Below are 25671 nucleotides of genomic sequence, written 5' to 3'. Positions count from 1 at the left end.
CGCGAAAAATTGCGGCGTATTGTACCGCGGCAAACGAGTCGTTTTAACCTTTTTTTTTTTTTTTTACAAAACATTCTTTTAACATTGTTGTCTATGCCGAACGGCGTGGAGATGTGAACCATCTCCATAGACATCAATGTTAACTCACCCCTCCAGCGGCACGAGCGTCGGGCGTAAATACACCAAGGTGTGAATGCAGCCTTAAATGAAATGAAACGCTATGGCAGGAGACACAGGAGGACCCCACTGCTGACACAGACATAAAAAAGCAAGACTACAGTTTGCCAAAATGTACTTGAGCAAGCCAAAATCCTTCTGGGAAAAGGTCTTGTGGACAGATGAGACCAAGATAGAGCTTTTTGGTAAAGCACATCATTCTACTGTTTACTGAAAACGGAATGAGGCCTACAAAGAAAAGAACACAGTACCTACAGTGAAATATGGTGGAGGCTCAATTATGTTTTGGGGTTGTTTTGCTGCCTCTGGCACTGGGTGCCTTTAATGTGTGCAAGGAATCATAAAATCTGAGGATTACCAAAGGATTTTGGGTCGCACTGTAGAGCCCAGTGTCAGAAAGCTGGGTTCGCGTCCGAGATCTTGGGTCTTCCAGCAGGACAATGACCCCAAACATACGTCAAAAAGCATCCAGAAATGGATGGCAACAAAGCGCTGGAGAGTTCTAAAGTGGTCAGCAATGAGTCCAGATCTAAATCCCATTGAACACCTGTGGAGAGATCTTAAAATTGCTGTTGGGAAAAAGGCCCTTCCAATAAGAGAGACCTGCAGCAGTTTGCAAAGGAAGAGTGGTCCAAAATTCTGGGTGAGAGGTGTAAGAAGCGTATTGGTGGTTATAGGAAGTGACTGATTTCAGTTATTTTTCCCAAAGGGTGTGCAACCAAATATTAGGTTTAGGGTGCCAAGAATTTTGACCAGCCCATTTTTGTAGTTTTGTGTGACATTATGTCCAATTTTCTTTTTTTCTTCCTTTTTTTGTTTTGTTCTAAAAGGGAATAAACATGTGTATCGAAAAACATGTGTTACTGCAATACTTTTCTGTGAGAAATACTTGATTTTCTGGAAACATTTCTGGGGTGCCAACAATTTTGGCCATGATTGTATGTCACTCTGGGATTGTTTGTCAAAGGACAAGTCGTACTATCTCAATGTTGGAGCAAAATCTTATCTTGTTCATTCAAGTCGGATAGAAGTGGGACAGATATAATGTAGGACAGATGTAGCAGGGCAAAGTAGGATAACAGTCGTACAACAGTCTTGTCATACCAGTGTGAACCCAGCCTTACCGTCATTTCACTGACTCGCCACTTTCCACATCTGTTGTTGCGACCCCTTTTTACCTTCTGACAAGTGCCGGATTGCACATCTAAGGCCTCGTACACACGGACGGACTGTCCGCTGAAAAAGGTCCGCCGGACCGTTTTCAGCGGACATGTCCGCCCGGAGATTTCTGTCTGATGGTTGTACACACCATCAGACAGAAATCTGCGCGTACGCGGTGACGTGGCCGCGCCGTCGCCGATTACGCGGCGACGTGCGTGGCCCTGGAAGGTCAATGCTTCCACGCATGTTTCTTAGCATGCTAAGAAATTTTTGTCCGCTGGAAAACGGTCGGCTGGACAAATGTCCGCTGGAAACCTGTCCGGTCGGCCGTACACACGACCGAACATGTCTGCTGAAACTGGTCCGCGGACCAGTTTCAGCAGACATGTTCGGTCGTGTGTACGGGGCCTAAGTGTAAGTTATTTTATGTTCTTATTGCCAATAAATTCTTCATACTCAAGACCAGCACCCTTCTCTGTTGCAACCTTTTCCAAAATTTGCCTAGCGATTCAATTTAAAGGCCAACCCTCATTTAGGGTGTAACAGGAGTCAGGCTGCTAAGCAACCTTCCCCAACTCTGAGACAACAGGAATACCCGCAAAGACATCTGTGAATGAATAAACTGCAAGTCCCATCTGGCACCACAGCAGATAAACTAGTAGTTCTCAATGGAATACAAGTGCAGAATGAGATGAGTGAGTGAATAACTTGTATAGTGCTTAAAAAAAATGCCAACTAAATCGCCTCAAGGCGCTTGGAATCGATTTCTATCCTTATCCTTCAGAAAAGGTGGGTCTTAAGTTTAGATCACACATAATCTATCGACACTTCCTCCAGAGGTACAGGCAGAGAGCTACAGGAAGATTCTGCAGGAGCCCGACATTGTACCCACAATCCACGGTCATTCTCTTATAGCTGCAGAAATTGCCAATGGATTATGTGTGTGCTCATCATCTTTAGGGCCCTTTCACACTGGGGCATTTTTCAAGCGCTTTAGCGTTAAAAAAAGCGCCTGTAAAACGCCTGAAAGAAGCTGCATCTGCAATCCCAATGTGAAAGCTCGAGTGCTTTCACACTAAAGCGCCTGAAAAACACCCCAGTGTGAAAATGGTCTTAGCGTTAAAAAAAAGCGCCTGAAAGAAGCTGCATCTGCAATCCCAATGTGAAAGCCTGAGTGCTTTCACACTGAGGCGCTGAGCTGGCAGGGCGTCAAAAAAAGTCCTGCATGCAGCTTCTTTGCAGCGCTTTAGGAGCGGTTAATACACCGCTCCTAAAGCCCCCTTCCCATTGAGGAAGCTTTTTTTAACGCCAAAGCGCCTGAAAAGCGCCTCAGTGTGAAAGGGGTCTTAGCAGCGCTTTACCAGCGTTTTTCGGGCGCTGGCAGTGTGAAAGGCCTCTGAAAGCACTTGGGCTTTCACATTGGGATTGCAGATGAGGCTTCTTTCAGGCGCTTTACAGGCTTTTTTTAAACGCCAAAGCGCCTAAAAAACGCCCGAAAAACGCCCCAGTGTGAAAGGGGTCTTACTTGTAGTCCTTTGACAATGACAAGTCTGTTTGCTACGATGGGAGACGGGACTTGTAGTTTATTCATTCACAGACCTCTGTGGGGGGACCGGAACGAAGCTCTCAGCGGCACGTCGCTGAACCGTGGAACAGGTAAGTGTATGTTTATTAAAAGCCAGCAGCTACACTTTTTGTAGCTGCTGACTTTTAATAAACATAAAAAAAAGCCTGGAACGCCCCTTTAAGCGCTGCTCATTCATTTCAATGGGCAGGGGTGGTGTAGGAGTGCTGTATACAGCGCTCCTACACCACCCAAAGAAACTGCTTGCAGGACTTTTTTACCCGTCCCGCAAGCGCACTGCCCCAGTGTGAAAGTACTGGGGAGGCATAAGAGGCAGTTTTCAAGCACTATTTTTAGCGCTAAAATGCCTGAAAATTGCCTTAATGTGAAATGGGTCTTAAAGCACCAAACAAATGCCCTCACAAAATTGTATAAGCAAGGATTTACAAAAAATGCCAAAATCACCCTAAAGATTATGTTATATGCCAACTACTACAATAACTGACAAAACATGGGCAGTGTTACCTGGCAAGTCCAATACCAAAGCCAGCAAATCTGTTAAGCTGATCTGAAAGAGAAAAAAAAAAGAAGAAAGTTTACATAGAGACAAATATATCCATGTTAAGACATGAATCCGTTCCTATTATTAATTTAAACAGACAGCAAGGAAAGTACCCGCTGTGACAGTTGACCTTATACTCACTCACTGAGGACTATGAATCACTTTTCTGGGATCTCAAGAAAGTAATGTACATGGCACGCTGCAATTACATGTCTTTATGATTTACAGAAAAACTACGAGCCAGCAAGAATGGGTTCACTGCCAAAACATTTCACTGTGATCTATAGCTATTTTTTGTCCACAGTTACAGGCTTTAATTAACTGAAAATATACAAAATAATCACATTTGTAGAACAAAAAAAAAAAAAAGAAGAAGAAAAGCCTGAAGCTGGCTATACCCTAGTACAGGGGTTTCCAAATTTTCAAAACAAAGGGCCCGTTTACTGTCCTTCAAACCTTAGAGGGGGCTGAACTGTGGCCAGTGGAAGTAGAAAATGTCCTGTGGGAGTAAAAAAATAAAAATTACATAAATTGGTATCAGTGGGAGGAACCGTGTCCCATCATTGGTGTCAGTGGGAGAAACCGTGTCCCATCATTGGTGTCAGTGGGAGAAACCGTGTCCCATCATTGGTGTCAGTGGGAGGAACCGTGTCCCATCATTGGTGTCAGTGGGAGGAACCGTGTCCCCATCATTGGTGTCAGTGGGAGGAACCGTGTCCCCATCATTGGCATCAGTGGGAGGAACCGTGTCCCATCATTGGTGTCAGTGGGAGGAACCGTGTCCCATCATTGGTGTCAGTGGGAGGAACCGTGTCCCCATCATTGGTGTCAGTGGGAGGAACCGTGTCCCCATCATTGGTGTCAGTGGGAGGAACCGTGTCCCCATCATTGGCGTCAGTGGGAGGAACCGTGTCCCATCATTGGTGTCAGTGGGAGGAACCGTGTCCCATCATTGGTGTCAGTGGGAGAAACCGTGTCCCATCATTGGTGTCAGTGGGAGAAACCGTGTCCCATCATTGGTGTCAGTGGGAGAAACCGTGTCCCATCATTGGTGTCAGTGGGAGGAACCGTGTCCCATCATTGGTGTCAGTGGGAGGAACCGTGTCCCATCATTGGTGTCAGTGGGAGGAACCGTGTCCCATCTTTTGTGTCAGTGGGAGGAACTGTGTCCCATCATTGGTGTCAGTGGGAGAAACCGTGTCCCATCATTGGTGTCAGTGGGAGAAACCGTGTCCCATCATTGGTGTCAGTGGGAGAAACCGTGTCCCATCATTGGTGTAGTGGGAGGAACCGTGTCCCATCATTGGGAGGAACCGTGTCCCATCATTGGTGTCAGTGGGAGGAACCGTGTCCCATCATTGGTGTCAGTGGGAGGAACCGTGTCCCATCATTGGTGTCAGTGGGAGGAACCGTGTCCCAACATTGGTGTCAGTGGGAGGAACCGTGTCCCAACATTGGTGTCAGTGGGAGGAACCGTGTCCCAACATTGGTGTCAGTGGGAGGAACCGTGTCCCAACATTGGTGTCAGTGGGAGGAACCGTGTCCCATCATTGGTGTCAGTGGGAGGAACCGTGTCCCATCATTGGTGTAGTGGGAGAAACCGTGTCCCATCATTGGGAGGAACCGTGTCCCATCATTGGGAGGAACCGTGTCCCATCATTGGGAGGAACAGTGTCCCATCATTGGGAGGAACAGTGTCCCATCATTGGTGTCAGTGGGAGGAACCGTGTCCCATCATTGGTGTCAGTGGGAGGAACCGTGTCCCAACATTGGTGTCAGTGGGAGGAACCGTGTCCCAACATTGGTGTCAGTGGGAGGAACCGTGTCCCATCATTGGAGTCAATGGGAGGAAAAGTGCCCCATCATTGGTGTCAGTGGGAGGAACCGTGTCCCATCATTGGTGTCAGTGGGAGGAAAAGTGCTCATTATTAGTGTCAGTGGGAGAAATAGTGCCTTATATGAGTGAAAGAATAGTAACCCAAGGGCCAGATAAAGGCATGCAAGGGGCCACAATTGCCGGTGTCCTAGCAGATTTTCGAACATTCATACAAAATTATTAATTTGAAAATGTTCTATCCTACTACTTTGAATTTTCTTGTCACTGCGGTCGAAAAGGAATGTAGATTTGACACCACCAATAATAATAATAATAATAATAAAAAAAAACACCCTAGTAGTGCAGGGAAACTATGAATGGAGGCCACATCTGACCTACAAGACTTTATCTTGCCCACAGCTAGGATCAGTGGTGTATCCTCAATGTGTATAGATTGAGAGTGCAGGTCAGCAGACGATCGTTTCCCCTTCACCGATTTTTTTGGGGCCTGCAAATATTTGCAATATACAAGATGTCACCCCCATACTGAGAAGTTTGGAGACCCCTGTATTAGTTTATAGCCAGCTTAAATTATTCTGTTGCAGTTTAATGAAGTATTCTACGTTGGTGCCCATTACACCTGACTGATTCTGATCCCTGGTTCTAGTTTAACCACCTCAGCTCTGGAAGGTTTTACCCCCCTTAATGACCAGGACCCTTTCTGCTATTACATGATGCTTTGGGACGGTTTCGCTGCTAAAATATGGGCCGACTTTACCACATTAAGGGGCCAATGGACGAGGCCATGTATTGTAAAATCTTGGATGAGGATCTTCTTCCCTCAGCCAGAACGCTAAAGATGGGTCATGGATGGGTCTTAATGCATGACAGTGACCCAAAACATACCTCCAACAAAAGAGTGGCTCAAGAAGAAGCACATTAACCGCTTAAGCCCCGGACCATTTTGCAGCTAAATGCCCAGGCCAGGTTTTGCGATTCGGGACTGCGTCGCTTTAACAGACAATTGCGCGGTCGTGCGACGTGGCTCCCAAACAAAATTGGCGTCCTTTTTTCCCCACAAATAGAGCTTTCTTTTGGTGGTATTTGATCACCTCAGCGGTTTTTATTTTTTGCGCTATAAACAAAAATAGAGCGACAATTTTGAAAAAAATTCAATATTTTTTACTTTTTGCTATAATAAAAATCCCCCAAAAACATATATAACATTTTTTTTTTCCTCAGTTTAGGCCGATACGTATTCTTCTACCTATTTTTGGTAAAAAAAAAATCGCAATAAGCGTTTATCGATTGGTTTGCGCAAGATTTATAGTGTTTACAAAATAGGGGATAGTTTTATTGCATTTTTATTAATTATTTTTTTTTTACTACTATTGGCGGCGATCAGTGATTTTCTTCGTGACTGCGACATTATGGCGGACACTTCGGACAATTTTGACAAATTTTTGGGACCATTGTCATTTTCACAGCAAAAAATGCATTTAAATTGCATTGTTTGTTGTGAAAATGACAGTTGCAGTTTGGGAGTTAAACACAGGGGGCGCTGTAGGAGTTAAGGATCACTGTGTGTGTGTTTACAACTGTAGGGGGGTGTGGCTGTAGGAATGACGTCATCGATCGAGTCTCCCTATATAAGGGATCACTCGATCGATGCGCCGCCACAGTGAAGCACGGGGAAGCCGTGTTTACATACGGCTCTCCCCGTTCTTCAGCTCCGGGGAGCGATCGCGACGGAGCGGCTATAAACGAATAGCCGCGCCGTCGTCCCGGATCGCTCCCCGAGGGATCCGGCCCGCCGCACGCAGCGGAGGGGGTCCCGATCGGACCCCCCACCCGCTAGAAGGCAAGGGCGTATATATACGCCCTTCTGCCTGTCCGTGCCATTGTGCGGACGTATATAGGCGTGCGGCGGTCGTTAAGTGGTTAAGGTCCAGGAGTGGACAAGTTATGCCCTGTACACACGATCGGTTCATCCGATGAAAACAGTTTGATTTTTAACCGATGGATATGCCCACAGACGATCGTTTTTTCTATCGTTTTTTTTAACCATCAGATAATTTTAAAACAAGTTCCTAGTTTTTTCACCGATGGATAAAAAACCGATGGGGCCCACACACGATCGTTTCGTCTGATGAAAACGGTCCATCGGACGAACCGATCGTGTGTACGCGGCATTAGTCTCCAGACCTTAATCCTATAGAAATGTTATGGAGGGAGCTGAAACTTCAAATTGCCATGCGACAGCCAAGAAACCTTAAGGATTTAGAGAAGATCTGCAAAGAAGAGTGGACCCTCCTGAGATGTGTGAAAACTACAAGAAACGTCCTACCTTTGTACTTGCCAACAAGGGTTTCTCCACAAAGTCATGTTTCTCTTGGGGCTCAAATACTTATTTTACTCACTGAACTGCAACTTACTGTAATTTATAGCATTTGTTTTATGTGTTTTTTATTTGGATTTTTGGTTGACATTCTGTCTCTAGCATTTAACCACTTCAGCCCTGGAAGAATTGACTCCCTTCCTGACCAGAGCACTTTTTGTGATACAGCACTGCGTTGCTTTAACTGACAATTGCGCAGTTGTGCGACGTTGCACCCAAACACAATGTAAATCCTTCCCCCCCCCCCCCCCCCACAAATAGAGTTTTATTTTGGTGGTATTTGATCACCTCTGCGATTTTTATCTTTTGTGATAAAAAAAAAAAAAAAAAAAATTGCAATAAGCGTATATTGATTAGTTTGCGCAAAAAAGTTATAGCGCCTTACAAAATAGGGGATAGATTTATGGTATATATATATATATATATATATATATATATATATATATATATTTTACTAGTAATGATTTTTATCGTGACTGCAACATTATGGAGGACACTATTTTGTCATTTATACAGCGATCAGTGCTATAAAAATACACCGATTACTGTGTAAACGACACTGGCAGGGAAGGGGTTAAACACTAGGAGGTGATCAAGGGGTTAAGTGTGTCCTAGAAAGTGATTCTAACTGTTGCTACCACTTACATTTCAGCAATCACTGCTCCCGATGAGAGGAAGCAGTAGATCCCTGTCATGTCACTAGGCAGAACAGGGAGATGCCTTGTTTACATAGGGATCTCAAAGTTCTGCCTCTCCATGTCACGATTGTGGCAGCCAGCGAACATCGAGTTTGCAGGGCCCGCGGGCAAAGAGAAATGACACTTTGCTACAAAGTAGTGAGTGTACAGCTTGTATAACAGTGTACATTTTATGTCCCCTCAAAATAACTCAAACACACAGCCATTAATGTCTAAACCACTAGAAACAAAAGTGAGTACACCCCTAAGTGAAAATGTCCAATTTGGGCACAAAGTGACAATATTTTGTGTGGCCACCATTATTTTCCAGCACTGCCTTAACCCTCTTGGGCATGGAATTCACCAGAGCTTCACAGGTTGCCACCGGAGTCCTCTTCCACTCCTCCATGACGACATCACAGAGCTGGAGGATGTTGAGACCTTGCGCTCCTCCTCCTTCTCTTTGAGGATGCCCCAGATGTTCAATAGGGTTTAAGTCTGGAGACATGCTTGGCCAGTCCATCACCTTTACCCTCAGCTTCTTTAGAAAGGCAGTGGTCGTCTTGGAGGTGTGTTTGGGGTCGTTATGTTGAAATACTGCCCTGCAGGCCAGTCTCTGAAGGGAGGGGATCATGCTCTGCTTCAGTGTGTCACAGTATGTGTTGGCATTCATGGTTCCCTCAATGAACTGTAGCTCCCCAGTGCCAGCAGCACTCATGCAGCCCCAGACCATGACACTCCCACCAACATGCTTAAGAGTAGGAAAGACACACTTGTCTTTGTACTCCTCACCTGGTTGCCGCCACACACGCTTGACACCATCGGGGCCAAATAAGTTTATCTTGGTCTCATCAGACCACAGGTTCCAGTAATCCATGTCCTTAGTCTGCTTGTCTTCAGCAAACTGTTTGCGTGCTTTCTTGTGCATCATCTTTAGAAGAGGCTTCCTTCTGGGACAACAGCCATGCAGACCAATTTGATGCAGTGTGCAGAGTATGGTCTGAGCACCGACAGGCTGACCCCCCCCCCACCCCTTCAACCTCTGCAGCAATGCTGGCAGAACTCATACGTCTATTTCCCAAACATCTGGATACAACGCTGAGCATGTGCACCTCTTTGGTTGACCATGACAAGGCCTGTTCTGAGTGGAACCTGTCCTGTTAAACCGCTGCATGGTCTTGGCTTTCGTGCTGCAGCTCAGTTTCAGGCTCTAGGCAATCTTATAGCCTAGGCCATCTTTATGTAGAGCAACAATTCTTTTTTTTCAGATCCTCAGAGAGTTCTTTGCCATGAGGTGCCATGTTGAACTTCCAGTGACCAGTATGAGAGAGTGAGAGCGATAACACCAAATTTAACACACCTGCTCCCCACTCACACCTGAGACCTTGCAACACTAATGAGACACATGACACCAGGAGGGAAAATATTGAATTGGGCCCAATTTGGACATTTTCACTTAGGGGTGTACTCACTTTTGTTGCCAGCAGTTTAGACATTAATGGCTGTGTGTTGAGTTATTTTGAGGGGACAGCAAATTTACACTGTTACATGAAACAATATAATAAAATATTTACAAAAATGTGGAGGGGTGTACTCACTTTTGTGAGATACCGTATTTTTTTTTTATTCACATTCTGTCACCAGAGCAGCACAGTGTTACCATAGCAACACTGCACTACTCTGGGGAAGTGATTGGGATTTATTTTATTTCTCACGGATTGCTTATATGGTCATGAAGGCTGTAGAAACAATCATTTCTGACAGTTCTCAGCTGCATTCCTGCAGCCAAACTACTGTGAATGGCTACAGCTATCCAATAGTACAGGGAGGCGGTGCTTGGCTCAATACCATGTGATCACAGTAGTTCAATGGCTATATGAATGGCAGCCATGTTTGTGTGATTGGTCACAGCGATCACATAGTACCAGGGAAGAGCACCACCACTCAGTACTTGGATCTGTGAGCCCCCCGGGGGCACGACGCACAGGGTGCAGATCTGGGAAGATCTGCCATTTTTATGCAGTGGCCGGGTGGGAATGGATTAATATAGCTTTAGAGTGTTTTTTGGAAGACCGCTGAATAGTCAGCACTCCTGATAAGTATTTATTGCAGTGTTTCTGCATGGAGGACATTCATATTCTCAGTTCATCTTGGTGACCACTGTCCCTAAATGATGGAGAATCAAACAGTAAAAGAAGGGTGGTATCCCTATAGAGATGCTCATTCTGGTGACAGCAATCTCAGAAGGGATTTTCCCCGTACTTACCGCGGTGTCTTCAGGACAGAAAGTAAAGGCAAAACTTGTCAACTGAAAATAGCAGAAAGCCAAGTCTATTAGGATTTACAAACTATTTATATATCTATTGGCTTTGGATACACATTAAGTATATAGCACTACTAATGCCAACTCCCTGGTAATGCCAACTCCCTGGTAATGCCAACTCCCTGGTAATGCTTTCTCTTCAATCGTTCTAAAAACGTGAGGCTGCCAGCCATCTAGACGGCATGAATCAGGCTTCCTGGCTGTGCCCTCCATACCTTTGTAGGTGAAAGTTCTTGCTTTACAATCTAAGCCAATTCTATGATTCCATACTCATAACAGGAAAGGCCACGTCTCCTTCGCAATACCCTCTCCAAGTGAGTGAAGGGGCAGGTTCCCCTGGCATAACCCTCACCCAGTGCATGCAAGTGATTGTCAATGATCTCTATATGTGAGTAAATTGTCCTTTCTCCCTGGCCATGCCCTCTTTGCCCATTAGAGATAACCGTCATGTCTCCTGGCAGTGTCTTCACTTCTAACTATGTCAAATATCATATCTCCCGTCAGTCTCTTCTCCACTCTTCATATGATTGGTCCAGTTTCCATGTCAGTGCTCTCTTGGCCCTGTCCTTGTAGTTGGCTATGCCTCCCAAGAACTGCCCTCTACCCTGTCCATATAACTGGTCCTGTATCCCGGCAGTGCCCTCTCCCCTGTCCATATGACTGGTCCTGTATCCTGGCAGTGCCCTCTCCCCTGTCCATATGACTGGTCCTGTATTCTGCCAGTACCCTCTCCTCTGTCCATATGACTGGTCCTGTATCCTGCCAGTGCCCTCTCCTCTGTCCATATGACTGGTCCTGTATCCCGGCAGTGCCATCTCCTCTGTCCATATGACTGGTCCTGTATCCCAGCAGTGCCATCTCCTCTGTCCATATGACTGGTCCTGTATCCTGCCAGTGCCCTCTCCCCTGTCCATATGACTGGTCCTGTATCTTGCCAGTGCCCTCTCCCCTGTCCATATGACTGGTCCTGTAGCTTGCCCGTGCCCTCTCGCCCCCCTGTCCATATGACTGGTCCTGTATCCTGCCAGTACCCTCTCCTCTGTCCATATGACTGGTCCTGTATCCTGCCAGTACCCTCTCCTCTGTCCATATGACTGGTCCTGTATCCCGGCAGTGCCCTCTCCCCTGTCAAAATGACTGGTCCTGTATCTTGCCAGTGCCCTCTCGCCCCCCTGTGTATATGACTGGTGCTGTATCCTGGCAGTTTTTTCTCTCCCATGTTCATATGACTGGTCCTGTATCATGGCAGTGACCTCTCCCTGTTCATATGACTGATCATGTATCCTGGCAGTGCCCTCTCCCCTGTCCATATGACTGGTCCTGTATCATGGCAGTGCCCTCTCCCCTGTCCATATGACTGGTCCTGTATCATGGCAGTGCCCTCTCCCTGTTCATATGACTGGTCCTGTATCATGGCAGTGACCTCTCCCTGTTCATATGACTGATCATGTATCCTGGCAGTGCCCTCTCCCCTGTCCATATGACTTGTCCTGTATCATGGCAGTGCCCTCTCCCCTGTCCATATGACTGGTCCTGTATCATGGCAGTGCCCTCTCCCTGTTCATATGACTGGTCCTGTATCATGGCAGTGCCCTCTCCCTGTTCATATGACTGGTCCTGTATCATGGCAGTTTTCTCTCCCATGTTCATATGACTGGTCCTGTATCATGGCAGTGACCTCTCCCTGTTCATATGACTGATCATGTATCCTGGCAGTGCCCTCTCCCCTGTCCATATGACTGGTCCTGTATCATGGCAGTGCCCTCTCCTGTCCATATGACTGGTCCTGTATCATGGCAGTGCCCTCTCCCTGTTCATATGACTGGTCCTGTATCATGGCAGTGCCCTCTCCCTGTTCATATAACTGGTCCTGTATCATGGCAGTGCACTCTCCCTGTTCATATGACTGGTCCTGTATCACGGCAGTGCCCTCTCCCTGTTCATATGACTGGTCCTGTATCATGGCAGTGCCCTCTCCCTATTCATATGACTGTTCATGTATCCTGGCAATGTCCTATCCCTGTTCATTTATCCTGGCAGTGCCGCTCCCCGGTCCATATGACTGGTCCTGTATCATGGCAGTGCCCTGTCCATATGGCTGGTCCTGTATCATGGCAGTGCCCTCTCCCTGTTCATATGACTGGTCCTGTATCATGGCAGTGCCCTCTCCCCTGTCCATATGATTGGTCCTGTATTCTGGCAGTGCCCTCTCCCCTGTCCACATGACTGATCCTGTATCCTGGCAGTGCCCTCTCTTTCCCTGTCCCTATATGCTGGCAGCCGCCGCTTTCCTGTCCATATGATTGATCATGTATCCTGGCAGTGCCCACACCCATGTCCATATGATTGGTCCTGTATCCTGGCAGTGCCCTCTCCCCTGTCCATATGATTGGTCCTGTATCCTGGCAGTGCCCTCGCCCTGTTCATAGGATTGGTCCTGTATCCTGGCAGTGCCCACTCCCATGTCCATATGATCGGTCCTGTATCCTGGCAGTGCCCACTCCCCTATCCATATGATTGGTCCTGTATCCTGGCAGTGCCCTCTCCCTGTTACTATGATTGGTGCTGTAAGCTGCCAGTGCCCTCTCACCCCCGCTGGTGGCGCTGTTCTCCTCCCCCAGGCCGGGCGGTGGTTGGTTGCCATCTCCTCCATACAGCGGAGTCTTCTCCCCCCGGTGCAGGTTACGGCTCCCCGGGATGTCAGGCGGGGTGGTGACCCAGTGCTGTGAGAGATCCCCGGAAGAGCTGAATGACCTTGCTGGGAAGCCGTGCTGGTACGGGGGTGGCGGCCCTTCGTCTCCCCGTCCCCAGGCAGATCCCCGGTAGCCTAGGCCATCAAAGCCTTCGGGCCGACGGGGCTGCATGCTGCCGATAGAAATATGCAGCCCGGGTCACCCGACAGCGTGACGTCACCGCAAATGTTTAGCTGCACGGTGACATCAATACCGCCACTGCCTACTAGGAAGAAGGAGGTCTGTCAGGGCTCAAGTCACGTGATGGCGATGGCAAGGCATGTCGGGATATCAAGTCCCAATATGCGGCCAATAGAATAGCGAGAGGAGGGCGGTCCTGCTTTGCTCTGACAGGTCGCTTTGTTTATCACACAGGTGGGTGTGGGTAGTGAAAGTCGGTCTGTAATAGGCTGGGCTGGAGGAAGGCGGGATCATGTAGCGAAGGGAGTTTCTGCGCGTCCTTAGCAACCACGTGTGTAAGCAGTGTGGAAGGCGGCACAGCAGGTAAGGTACAGTGCAGGAGTCTGTATACCCAATCGTGCTGTGTGAGAGGGGACAGGAGAGTACGGGAGCATTCTATAGGCAAACCCTAACTCCACACGGACGGAGGGTACTTTTCCCCATTTGGCTGGAAGCACAGTATTCCAAACTAAGGCTCAGATTCACAAACGAGATACACCGTCGTATCTCTGAGTTGCGCCGTCGTATCTATGCGCCTGATTCTTAGAATCAGTTACGCATAGATTTCCCTTAGATCCGACTGGCGTAAGTCTCCTACGCCGTCGGATCGTAACTGCATATTTACGCTGGCCGCTAGGGGCGTGTACGCTGATTTACGCTTTGAAATATGTAAATCAGCTAGATACGCAAATTCACGAACGTACGCCTGGCTGACACAGTACAGATACGCCGTTTACGTTAGGCTTTTCCCGGCGTAAAGTTACCCCTGCTATATGAGGCGTATATGCGGCGTACCAATGTTAAGTATGGCCGTTGTTCCCGCGACAAAATTTGAAAATTTTACGTCGTTTGCATAAGTCGTCCGTGAATGGGGCTGGAAGTAATTTACGTTCAAGTCGAAACCAATATGTCCTTGCGGCGTATTTGGAGCAATGCACACTGGGATATTCCACGGACGGCGCATGCACCGTTCGTGAAAAACGTCAATCACGTCGGGTCACATAACATTAACATAAAACACGCCCCCCTGTCCCACATGTGAATTAGGCGGGCTTACGCCGGCCTATTTACGCTACGCCGCCGCAACTTACGGAGCAAGTGCTTTGAGAATACAGCACTTGCCCGTCTAAGTTGCGGAGGCGTAACGTAAATAGGATAAGTTACGCCCGCGCAACAATACGCCGCTGTACGAGAATCTGGCCCTAAACCTCTATATAGAGGACTCAGGACTTCCTTCTCTCTGCTGGTGATCCCTCTAGTGATATACAGATCTACATAGAGGAATCAGGACTTCCTTCTCTCTGCTGGTGATCCCTCTAGTCATTAGGGACTAGACTATCTGTTTGACTCGAACATTGGCTGTTCGCCGAACAGCGAACAATTTGGGGTGTTCGCGGCAAATTCGAAAAGCCTCGGAACACCCTGTAAAAGTCTATGGGAGAAATCAAAAGTGCTATTTTTAAAGGTTAATATGCAAGTTATTGTCATAAAAAGTGTTTGGAGACCTGGGTCCTGCCCCAGGGGACATGTATCAATGCAAAAAAAAGTTTTAAAAACGGCAGTTTTTTTGGGAGCAGTGATTTTAATAATGCTTAAAGTGAAACAATAAAAGTGAAATATTCCTTCACCCCGGGGGGTGTCTATAGTATGTCTGTGAAGTGGCACATTTTTCCCATGTTTAGTAAAGTCCCTGCATAAAATTAAATTTCTAAAGGAAAAAAAGTAATTTAAAACTACTCGCGGCTATAATGAATTGTCGGGTCCCGGCAATAAAGAAAAAAGTAATTGAAAAAAAAAACAGCAGATCCCCCTCAATTAAGTTAAGACCCCCCTCATCAGTACAGATCCCCCTCCATCAGTACAGACCCCCCTCCATCAGTACAGATCCCCCTCAATTAAGTAAAGACTCCCCTCATTAGTAAAGATCCCCCTTCATCAGTACAGACCCCCCTCCATCAGTACAGACCCCTCTCAACTAAGTAAACACCCCCCTCCCTCAGTATAGATCCCTCATCAGTAAAGACCTGCCTCATCAGCATAGACCCCCCCTTCAGTACAGATCCATCTGTATCAGTACAGACCCCCCTCATCAGTATAGACCCCCCCTCAGTACAGATCCCTCTTATCAGTATAGACCCCCCCAGTACAGACCCCCCTCTTATCAGTAGAGACCCCCTCATCAGTATAGACCCCCCCCTCAGTACAGATCCCTCTGTATCAGTATAGACCCCTTTGTATCAGTACAGACAACATCAGTATATACCCCTTTCAGTACAGAACCCTATTATCAGTACAGACCCCCCTCATCAGTATGTACCCCCCAGTACAGATCCCTCATGAGTATAGACCCCCCTTCATTAGTATAGACCCCCCCCCCGTACAGATCCCTCTTATCAATATGGACCCCCTCTCATTAGTATAGACACTCCTCATCCGTATAGACCCCCCCCCTCTATTAGTACAGACCCCCCTCATCAGTACAGATCCCTCTCCCTTAGTATGAACCCCTCTCCCTCAGTATGGACCCCTCTCATCACTATAGACCCTCCTCATCAGTACAGACCCCACTCATCAGTATAGACCCCCCTCTCTCAGTACAGATCCCTCTCATCAGTATAGACCCCCCTCAGTACAGACCCCCCTCTATCAGTATAGACCCCCTCCCTCAGTACAGACTAATCAAATCAGTGCAGACTCCCCTCCCTCAGTCCAGTCTCCCTCCCTCAGTATAGATCCCTCTCATTAGTACAGACCCCCTCCCTCAGTACATAGCCCTCCTCCCTCAGTACAGACCCCCCCTCAATGCAGGCCCCCTCCCAACTTGTGCTAGTAGGGAGGTTGGGGTTGCATATGTGCCGGGGGGGCACTTTGGTACGGGAGAGGGCTTGTGCTCTTGTGGAGGGTTGGATTTCAAATGCCGAAAGGGAGGGGGGAGAGGTGAACTTCCTTCCACCCCCGGGAGGAAGTGGGAGCTGGAACCCTCTAAAAAGGGTTTCCACTCCCACCCCAAAAAAATTACATGCCAAATGTGGCATGTCAGAGGGTCACCTTCCCTTAAAGTAGAAGTTCAATTTTTGGGTGGAACTCCGCTTTAAGCATGCCCATTGTTTTACACAGGTTAGTTAGTCAGCATAGGGGGGATAGGATATTTTTAAATATTGTTAATGTTGGGCAGGAATCCCCCCCCCCAAAAAAAAGAACATAGGCCCCTTTCACGCTGGAGGTTCTTTTCAGGTGTTTTAGCGCTAAAAATAGAACCTGAAAAGCGCCTCTCATGCCTCCCCAGTGTGAAAGTCAGAGTGCTTTCACACTGGAGCTGTGCGCTTGCAGAACAGGAAAAAAAAAGTAGCTTCTTTGGGGCAGTGTGGGAGGGGTGTATACAAAGCTCCTAAACTGCCCCTGCCATTGAAATCAATGGTCAGTACTGCTGAATTATGGAAATGTGAGAAAAGTGCGCTTACCAAATACAAAAACAATAAGAAAGAAGCAGCAAACTCAAAAATGTTATACAAACATAAATATCATAGACAAAAAATGGAGTTGCGCTAAAAAATATAAATATGCCTTCACAGGTCATATAAACATGTGTGAAAGAACCAAAAATGTGAATAAATAGTCCAATGAGCGAAAAAATATTATGTAAATAATAATAAAGTCCAGCAATGTATCAAATCCGTGTAATGGCACACTAATGGGAAGGTGAAGGTAGTACAAATATGGGATCACTGCTCACTATAAATGCTGACCCTTACCGCAATCACAGATCCTAACGGATCAGAAAGAGCAAAAAGCCAGATCACATGAACCACAAAGGAAGCTTGTCTCTTGATGCGATCAGAGCCTTTGATCCCTAAGGATCAGATAAAGCAGAGGGGATGTAAACAGCATGGAGCAATGGAGCGTCCCAATAAAAAAGGTCCTCAGATTCGCCAATGGATAGCAAGATGGTCATAGAAAAGAAACTCACAATAGCGTGATACCGTATGGGAAATTTAATAAAAAACAAGTAGCACACTTACAGTTAGGAAGTGGATAAACAGCATGTATAAAAAGCCGGCCGGCATATCAGAACGGATTCGTCCTCAGTATTGCGGTGACGTCAGCACGTCGCCTCCCAACGTTTCGTCTAAGATAGACTTGTTCACGGGGATGAACCCCTGTCCCCGTGAACAAGTTTATCTTAGACGAAACGTACACCAAAAGTAGACCCTTCTTTCCCACGACGCTGTCAAATTTTTTTTACATTTTTTTTTTCCCGCCGCATCTCTTTTTTTTCCCCAACGCAACTTTTTTTACCCGGCGCGATTCACAAAACTTGGCGTAACGTAACTTCGCGCAAAGCACGTCTGGAAAATCGCGTCGGGAGCATGCGCAGTATGTCCGGCGCGGGAGCGCGCCTAATTTAAATGGGACTCGCCCCATTAGATTGGGCACGCCTTGCGCCGGACAGATTTAAGTTACGCAGCCGAAAATTTCTAGGTAAGTGCTTTGTGGATCGGGCACTTAGGTAGAGATTTTGCGGCGGTGTAACTTAAATCACTAAAATTAAGTTGCGCCCGCTGTTTGTGGATCAGGCCCAGAGATACGACGGCGTATGAGGAGATACGCCGTCGTATCCCCTTTGTGAATCTGGCCCAAAGTGCCTAACAAAAGCATGAAACTATAAATTTGCAAGTCTCATTCATAAAAATACACTCCTAAAACAGGTGCAATTTAACATGCTATTCTCACAAAATACCTCTGGGGGGAGACATTTTACAACAGAAATGGTTTTATACATTTTCCTTGAGAAAGTAACCATTGTATATATAAAAAAAGAAAACAATAAACTGCTCAGGAATACAAGGATAATGTAACTGACATATTGAAACAAAAATGTAAACCCTAAAGAATTATAAGGCCTCATCCACACTGGGCATAAAAATGTTGCTTAAACTGGCATTTTTTTTTTGCCTGTAGAAACAACACAATGGGGGTTATTTACTAAAGGCAAATCCACTTTGCACTAGATCCATTCAAATATTCCTGGACATATAGGTTGACATTGGGGGTTATTTACGAAAGGCAAATCCACTTTGCACTGCAAGTGCAAAGTGCACTTGAAATTGCACTGAAAGTACACTTGGAAGTGCAGTCGCTGTAGATCCGAGGGGGGCATGCAAGGAAAATTAAAAACAGCATTTTAGCTTGCACATGATCGGATTTATTATCCAATTAGAGCTTCCCCTCATTTCACTTTGCACTTGTAGTTTGCACTTGTAGTGCAAAGTGGATTTGCCTTTCGTAAATAACACCCAATGTTAACCTATATGTCCAGGAATATTTGAAATGGATCTACGTACTTATAAAATGGGTGTTTTATAAATGAGCTGTCATAGGACGGTACTCATTTCCAACTCTTTGTTTAAATCTATGGGGGTTAAAGTTTATAACATGTAGGTCCAACATGTCTCATGGTTACTAGGAATGAGTTTTGGTTTCGGTTTCAGCGTTTTACCTGAACGCTAGCTATTTGCAATGGCGAACCATTGTGATTGTTTGTCGCCATAGCAACCACTGCCAATTATGTACTTTCTGATCTCTAAACTTTGGTTAGGTGGCCTGGAATGGCCAATTATGGTGCCTTTCTAATGTGCCACACCTTTCCCTATAAAAGTCAGAATTCCCTGGGGTCATTGTTCAGATAAAGATTATTATTATTATTATTATTATTATTTTAGTTACCACAGGTATTTATGCAGAGCTGACAATCAGTGCTGTATCCTGGCCTTGGCCAACAAGGCCCAGGACTAGGGCAGCACTTTGCAGGGGGGCAGCACGGAAAGAGTCCCCGCCAGCTTGTGCTACACTTTATGGGAAGGACTGGGCTGAGAGGCAAATTAGTCTAGCGCCCCTATAAAGCGGCCACGCTGCTTTTGGTATGCGGGCGGCCCGGCATTCCGCAACTGTGGGGGAAGGGGAGAGAGGGCGCCGCTTCTGATTTTGACTGTCCTATCATCCTGGGCCACAAACCTTCCTCAATGTGCTATGTTTTCTGCTGCACCATTGGCATGGTTGTATCTTCTTAGTCCTCTCCATAAAATTATTAGAAATTTGTGCTTAAAGTAGAACTATAGGCAACACTTTTTTTTTCATTTTGGATAGAGTAAGGAAGGGTTGTAGCCCCTGACAGTTTATTTTTTACCCTCCCTGTCCCATTGCTGAGATTTCCCTTTATTTCCTGCCCCATAGCCAAACAGGAAGTGAGAGGAAATCTATGCAAATTAGGGAAATCCTTTGACCCCCCTCAGAACTAGTGTCCCCACTCAAAAATTTCAGGACGGGTCTTAACCAGCAAGGGGTGTGGCCTTGACAGGAAGGGGTGGGTCATAATTAAATTGGCGGGTGCACAAGTTTAGTCAGGCCTAGGGCAGCACAAACCCTAAATACACTACTGCTGACAATGCAGATAATATGGCCTTGTAAATGTGTTTGAAGATAGTTCATGTACTCACTACAGTGTCTGGGATGTTCTTCTGAGAATAAATGGCACTGTAATGTTCATTTCTAGATATAGAAATGGCTGTTGGGTAAAATTGGGTTATTGGTGCCAATAATTTAATGCTGTTAACGTAGATACTACAATCTTTTACAATCGTTTTTTTTTTTTTTTTATGTGAATTAATAACACTTAATTTGAGATTTTCCTAGCTTGTGACGGAAAATATTGATTATATGAAGACAGGAGGCGAGTATCTTATGCATTATCTTTCCTTTAATAATGCTCACAGCAGAAAGTGTATCTAAAACATTCAATGTAAAAAACTTAAAACAACCACCACCCCCAGCAGTCCATATAGTCACTAACCACGCCCCAACGGGGGACTCCATAAAGGGGGGCTGCTTGTGGTGGATCCTCCTCTTTCTTGATGCGACGCTTACAGGGTAGAACGGCATCGGAGGAGAAACAAAATGTAGCCTTGAAGTCTAGACCGGCCGGTCGACGACGGGCGTCTTCTGTGGAGAAGAGACGACTTTTCACCATGACCCAACAGGGGTCCGGGAACGAACGATCCCAACGGGGAAACTAAACCTGGTTGTGTTTCATCCATCGGACGGGATTCCATCATCCTTTAAACTGGATAATCCGTCTGTCGAACTCAGTTTGTCGGTCAATAGCCTGTGTAGGAGAGAAAACAACCGTAATAGGGAGGCCAGGGAGGGAAGATACTCGCCTCCTGTCTTCATATAATCAATATTTTGCGTCACAAGCTAGGAAAATCTCAAATTATATATCAGACAGGAGGCTCATATCTTATGCAAGTTCAAAGCTAATGTAGCAATCACAAACTTAACACAATATAAGACATACGATATTCATTAAGAGAGAACTGATCTGGAGATGTGATCTGGAGGTCTGAAGTAAAATTGGCGGAACGTGGTCTCCGAGGACCAGTCCGCTGCTCTCAATAAATCGTAAAGAGAGCCTCCTGAGACGAGCACCTTTGTGGCCATGGCACCCCTGGTGGAGTGGGCCCCAAAAAGTGTGACGTCGATCCCCGCCATGTCCATGGCGGTCCTAACCCAACGCGCCAGAGAGGCGGGGGAGACTGGAAAATGGGGTTTTACATAAGACAGAAGAAGCTGGGAAGAGCCCGCGGAACGCAGAGCAGAGGTCTGGCTTTCGTACGTCTGAAGACAGCGTACGACGCAAAGGAGCGGATGATCCGGAAAAGATGGGTAAAAGACCGAGGTAATGCCGGTTTTTGTCCTACGTACAATGGAGAATTCAACTCCCTGTGGGGAAAACTGCCGTCTGGAAATGTCCAGGGCTCTGACATCTGACACTCTCTTGACAGAGAGGAGACAGAGAAGGACCGTCAGTTTTATGGATAAAAGTTTAAGCGAAAGGTTAGCGTTGTCCCCCCAACTGGCGAACATATCCAGCACCTTGGAAACATCCCAGGTCGCTTGGTATCTAGGCCTGGGGGGACGTTGGAATTTTGCACCTCTCAGAAGACGGCATACTAAAGGGTGTCTGCCAATGGGTAAAGAATCAACAGGTTGGTGATATGCTGAAATGGCTGAACGGTAGATATTAATGGAGCTATACGAGCTACCGGAATCAAAGGAATCGGCTAGATAATTGACCACTAGGGGCACAGGGGCTTGCACGGGATCAACTTGCCGTTGATCACACCAACGAACCCAACGTCTCCAGGCTGATCGATATGCCGATCTAGTCCCGGGGGCCCAGGCCAGGGCGAGGAGGTTTCGAGCTGACTCTGAAAGAATTCTATCAGGGGTAGGGATCCCGATACTAACCACGCGAGAAGTGGGAGATTGCCCTCTAGAACTAGGGGATGGGGTTCCCCGTTCGGGTTGGTGAGGAGATGAGAGTATTGTGGGAGATGTCTGGGAGAGTCCACAGACATTGCTAATAGCAGAGGGAACCAAGGTTGGGTCGGCCACCATGGTGTGATCAATACCACCGTTGCTCCCAGGTTGGTTATCCGAAGGAGAAGTCTGGATAGTATCTGGAAGGGGGGAAAAGCGTAGTGCGTCCCCTCCGGCCAAGGTTGGCGAAGAGCGTCTACTGCGTAAGCCTCCGGATATGGCCTCCAGCTGAAGAAGCGGGGTAACTGGCGATTGAGCCGAGAGGCGAATAGATCGAAGGATAGCGGACCCCAAAGCCTCTGCAAAAGGAGAAAGATTGATCGATCTAGTCTCCAATCGCTGGAATCTCGAAGATATCGAGAGTTCCAGTCGGCCACGGAGTTGAGGATTCCCGGGATGTACTCCGCTATAGGAGTGATGTTGTGGGACAGACAAAAGTGCCAGAAGTCCCTGGCGATATAAGCCAAAGTTTTGGATCTGGTGCCCCCCAGGCGGTTGACATATTGCACCGCCGCCACATTGTCCATGCGAAAGAGAATACAGCATGCTGGAGAATGAGGCATGAAGCTCCTGACAGCGAACAGGGCTGCCAGTAGTTCCAGTGCATTGATATGCAGGGAGGATTCTGTTTGGGACCAAGTCCCCCCTGTGGAGGCTACGCCGCACCGAGCGCCCCAGCCCAGTCGGCTGGCGTCCGACTCTATGACAACGTCTGGGCTGGGATTGAATATAGTTCTGCCGTTCCACTCGACGGCATGGTGTAGCCACCATTTCAGTTCCTCTGTGGTCTCTCGACATAGGGGAATCTCGTCTGAATATCCGAGGCCTTGCCTCAGATGCATAATCTTGAGCCTCTGAAGGGCCCTGTAATGCAGAGGGGCCGGGAATATGGCTTGGATAGAGGCAGCCAGCAAGCCCACCAGTCGGGCCAGAGTGCGTAGTGAGAGATATCTCTTGCGAAGTGCAGAGCGAATCTCCTTGCGAATAAGTGTAAGTTTGGGTTTGGGGAGGCTGAGGGTAGATTGGACGGTGTCCACTGTAAAACCTAAGAATTCCATCTGACGGGATGGGGTTAAGACCGACTTTTCGCGGTTGATTATGAATCCCAGTTTTTGTATAAGGGACATAGTCCATGACATGTGTAACAGGGCTTGGGACTTTGAGTATGCCATGATGAGAATGTCGTCCAGATAAATAATCAGACGCACCCCTCTGCTACTTAGAGCTGCCACTACGGGTTTCATGATCTTGGTGAAACACCATGGGGCGGATGATAGGCCGAAGGGGAGGCAAGTAAATTGCCACATCTTGCCTTTCCACGGGAAACGCAGCAGATGCTGAGAGTCCGGGTGTATGGGTACCGTCAGGTAAGCGTCCTTGAGATCTACTTTCACGAGCCAGTCTCTGGGTTGGAGAAGGTCTCGTAGGAAGTGAATTCCTTCCATTTTGAAGTGGCGATACTGGACGTGTTGATTCAGGCCCCTGAGGTTGATAACTGGGCGGTAGCCCCCTCCTTTTTTGCGAACCAGGAAAAGGTTGCTTATGAAACCTGGGGAAGAAGGGTCTACTTCCACGATGGCCTGTTTGGTAAGCAGGTCTCTCACCTCCCTGTCTATGAGAAGGCAACTTCGTTTTGCAAATCGAATGGGAGGGGGAATTATATTGAGTAGAGGAGGGAAAAGTATGTCTATCGCGAACCCCTCTACGGAATTTAAGATCCACGCGTCTGCCGTAATCGCAGACCAGGCGTGGGTAAAATGTCTCAGACGACCCCCCACCGTGATGAGATCGAGTGTGGTGTAATGCATACTCACCGGTATAGGGTCTGGATCGAGGGTAGCCGCGTCCCCCGCGTCCGCGCCAGGGTCTGCCTCTGGGGAGAAAAAACGGTGCTGGCTGAGCCACCGGGGTGGAGTAGTTTGGAGCCTGGTACTGATACTGGGTAGAGTTCCTACCTTGTGGCCTGTAAAAATTAGCGCGGCCGGCAGAACGGCCTCTACTTCTGCCGGCCCTGTTGTAAACCTTATTGGTTCCGGTACGTCTCAGAGAATTCTGAGCTTTGTCAAGGCTGGAAAACAGGCCAACAAATTTGTTGATGTCCTTAATGACCGAATCCCCAAATAGCATGCCCTCGGCCGATGGGCCGGGTTCAGTCTCAGCCAGGTGTGAGAGTTGGGGATCCAGGCGCATGAGAATGGACCTGCGCCGTTCTACGGAACATGCCGTGTTGGCAGTGCCCGCTAGGCATAGGGCTCTTTGTGCCCAACCTCTCAGTTGTGGTAAGTCAACTGCTTGTCCCGAAGTTGCTGCTTGTTCGGACAAATTTAAGATTTTGGTCAGTGGACCGATAAGATCTAAAACTCGGTCTTGTATTGACCGGAAGGACCTCTCAATGCCCTTTTTCTGAAATTTACCTGTTTTAATTAGGTACTTAGTGAGGACCGGGTCTACCTCCGGGGTAGCCACCACTTTCTTGGGCAATGAGGGTCTAGGGCATTCGGCTCTCAGCTTGTTACGGGCCGTTCTGTCCAGGGACTTCCTGGCCCAAAGCTCTACATACTGTGCCACATGTGGCAGGGGTGTCCACTCTCCGGAACGCGGGTGAGTAATCGCGTCCTGGTGGAAAAATGGTTCCCCTAGAGCGTCCAATAGGACATCGTCCTGCGTGGCAGAATTGGCGACTGTGTCGGTCGTCATGGCCCCAGCATCCTGATTGATAGATTCAGAATCTGATAGTTCTGATCCCTCAGAAAAGTCAGCCGACTCCTCAGCAGAGGAATCTTCGTAAGAATCCGGCTTGGCTCTTCTAGGAATTCTATACCCCTTTTGGTGAGTCTCCCTGGGGTCCAGGGGTCGAGCAGATTCAGGTAAGTGCTGGGGATGGTAGCCCGTGTTAGGGGCTACCTGTTGCACATTATTTTCTTCCCCTGCCGGGGAGTCAATTACCACCACGGTGTGTTTTCTTTTATGCAGTACTTTTCCCTTTTTTAAAGGTGGTTCGCCGCTCTGCGGCGGTGGTGGGTGTACCACAGTGGGTTGTAAAGCCCAAGCGGGTGAGGCAGTGGAGGCCAGGGCCGCTTGGATGGACATTTGTATAATGTCCTGCAACTGTGTGGCACTCAAAGTATGTGAAGCAGCAGCAGGAGAGATATCTCCATTAAGGGGATTGGTCTCAGACATGTCCACTATGATATAGTCTGCAGGATATTAAATGTACAGGCAGATCTTAAATAGTACAGGCAGGCACTAAAACAGGGTTATGTAAAGGAGCTGTAAGCTATCTAATATTTGGTCCTGTAGTGTATGTCACAGGCCGGTATTTATCAGAAAGTGTCAGCTAGCTAGGTATTAAATCGTTTCTATATAAATCGTTTCTATATAAATCGTTTCTATATAGACTTATCAGTCACAGGTTCCAACTAATCCTCCCCTCCGTCGGCGCCGAATGGCGACAGAGGGGAAGGGAACCTGGACTCTCCCAGCGGCCCGGGAACGAAGTCTCGCGAGACTACGGCCGCTGGGCGCTGATTGGACGAGCGAACGGAGAAGAAGCTCCGCCCCCCCGAACGCGCGCTCTACGCGGCAGTAAGTGAGGGAGACGTGATCTCCCTCAGTATGGCGGTGATAAGCACCGGCGCGCGCTGGGAAAGACAGCGGAGGGGCTGTAGTGATGTGAAGAGGGAGAGGGTCTCGAGCGCCAGGAAA

The 25671-nt window shown here is 47.5% G+C and overlaps 2 protein-coding genes across 3 annotated transcripts in view; one reads left to right on the top strand and one right to left on the bottom strand.

Annotated features, from left to right (window-relative positions):
* SLC25A46 (solute carrier family 25 member 46) overlaps positions 1–13633 on the bottom strand; it is a 69696-nt gene extending 56063 nt beyond the window's left edge. The window contains exons 1-2 of the mRNA XM_040343291.1: positions 13269–13633; positions 3428–3470 (exon numbers count right to left, since the gene is read on the bottom strand). Coding sequence (XP_040199225.1) covers positions 3428–3470; positions 13269–13542 — 317 coding nt within the window. The 5' untranslated portion in view covers positions 13543–13633. The remainder of the gene's footprint in view (positions 1–3427; positions 3471–13268) is intronic.
* Positions 13634–13724: 91 nt separating this feature from the next.
* TMEM232 (transmembrane protein 232) overlaps positions 13725–25671 on the top strand; it is a 298409-nt gene continuing 286462 nt past the window's right edge. For both annotated transcript variants that reach the window (XM_040343279.1, XM_040343271.1), the window contains exon 1: positions 13725–13914. The gene's annotated coding sequence lies outside the window, so the exon portion shown is untranslated. The remainder of the gene's footprint in view (positions 13915–25671) is intronic.

This window comes from Rana temporaria, chromosome 1 (genome assembly GCF_905171775.1).
Source record: "Rana temporaria chromosome 1, aRanTem1.1, whole genome shotgun sequence".
In the NCBI taxonomy this organism is placed as follows: domain Eukaryota; kingdom Metazoa; phylum Chordata; class Amphibia; order Anura; family Ranidae; genus Rana; species Rana temporaria.
The sequence above is the reverse complement of the archived record's forward strand: the minus strand, read 5'-3'. Positions and strand labels throughout refer to the sequence as shown.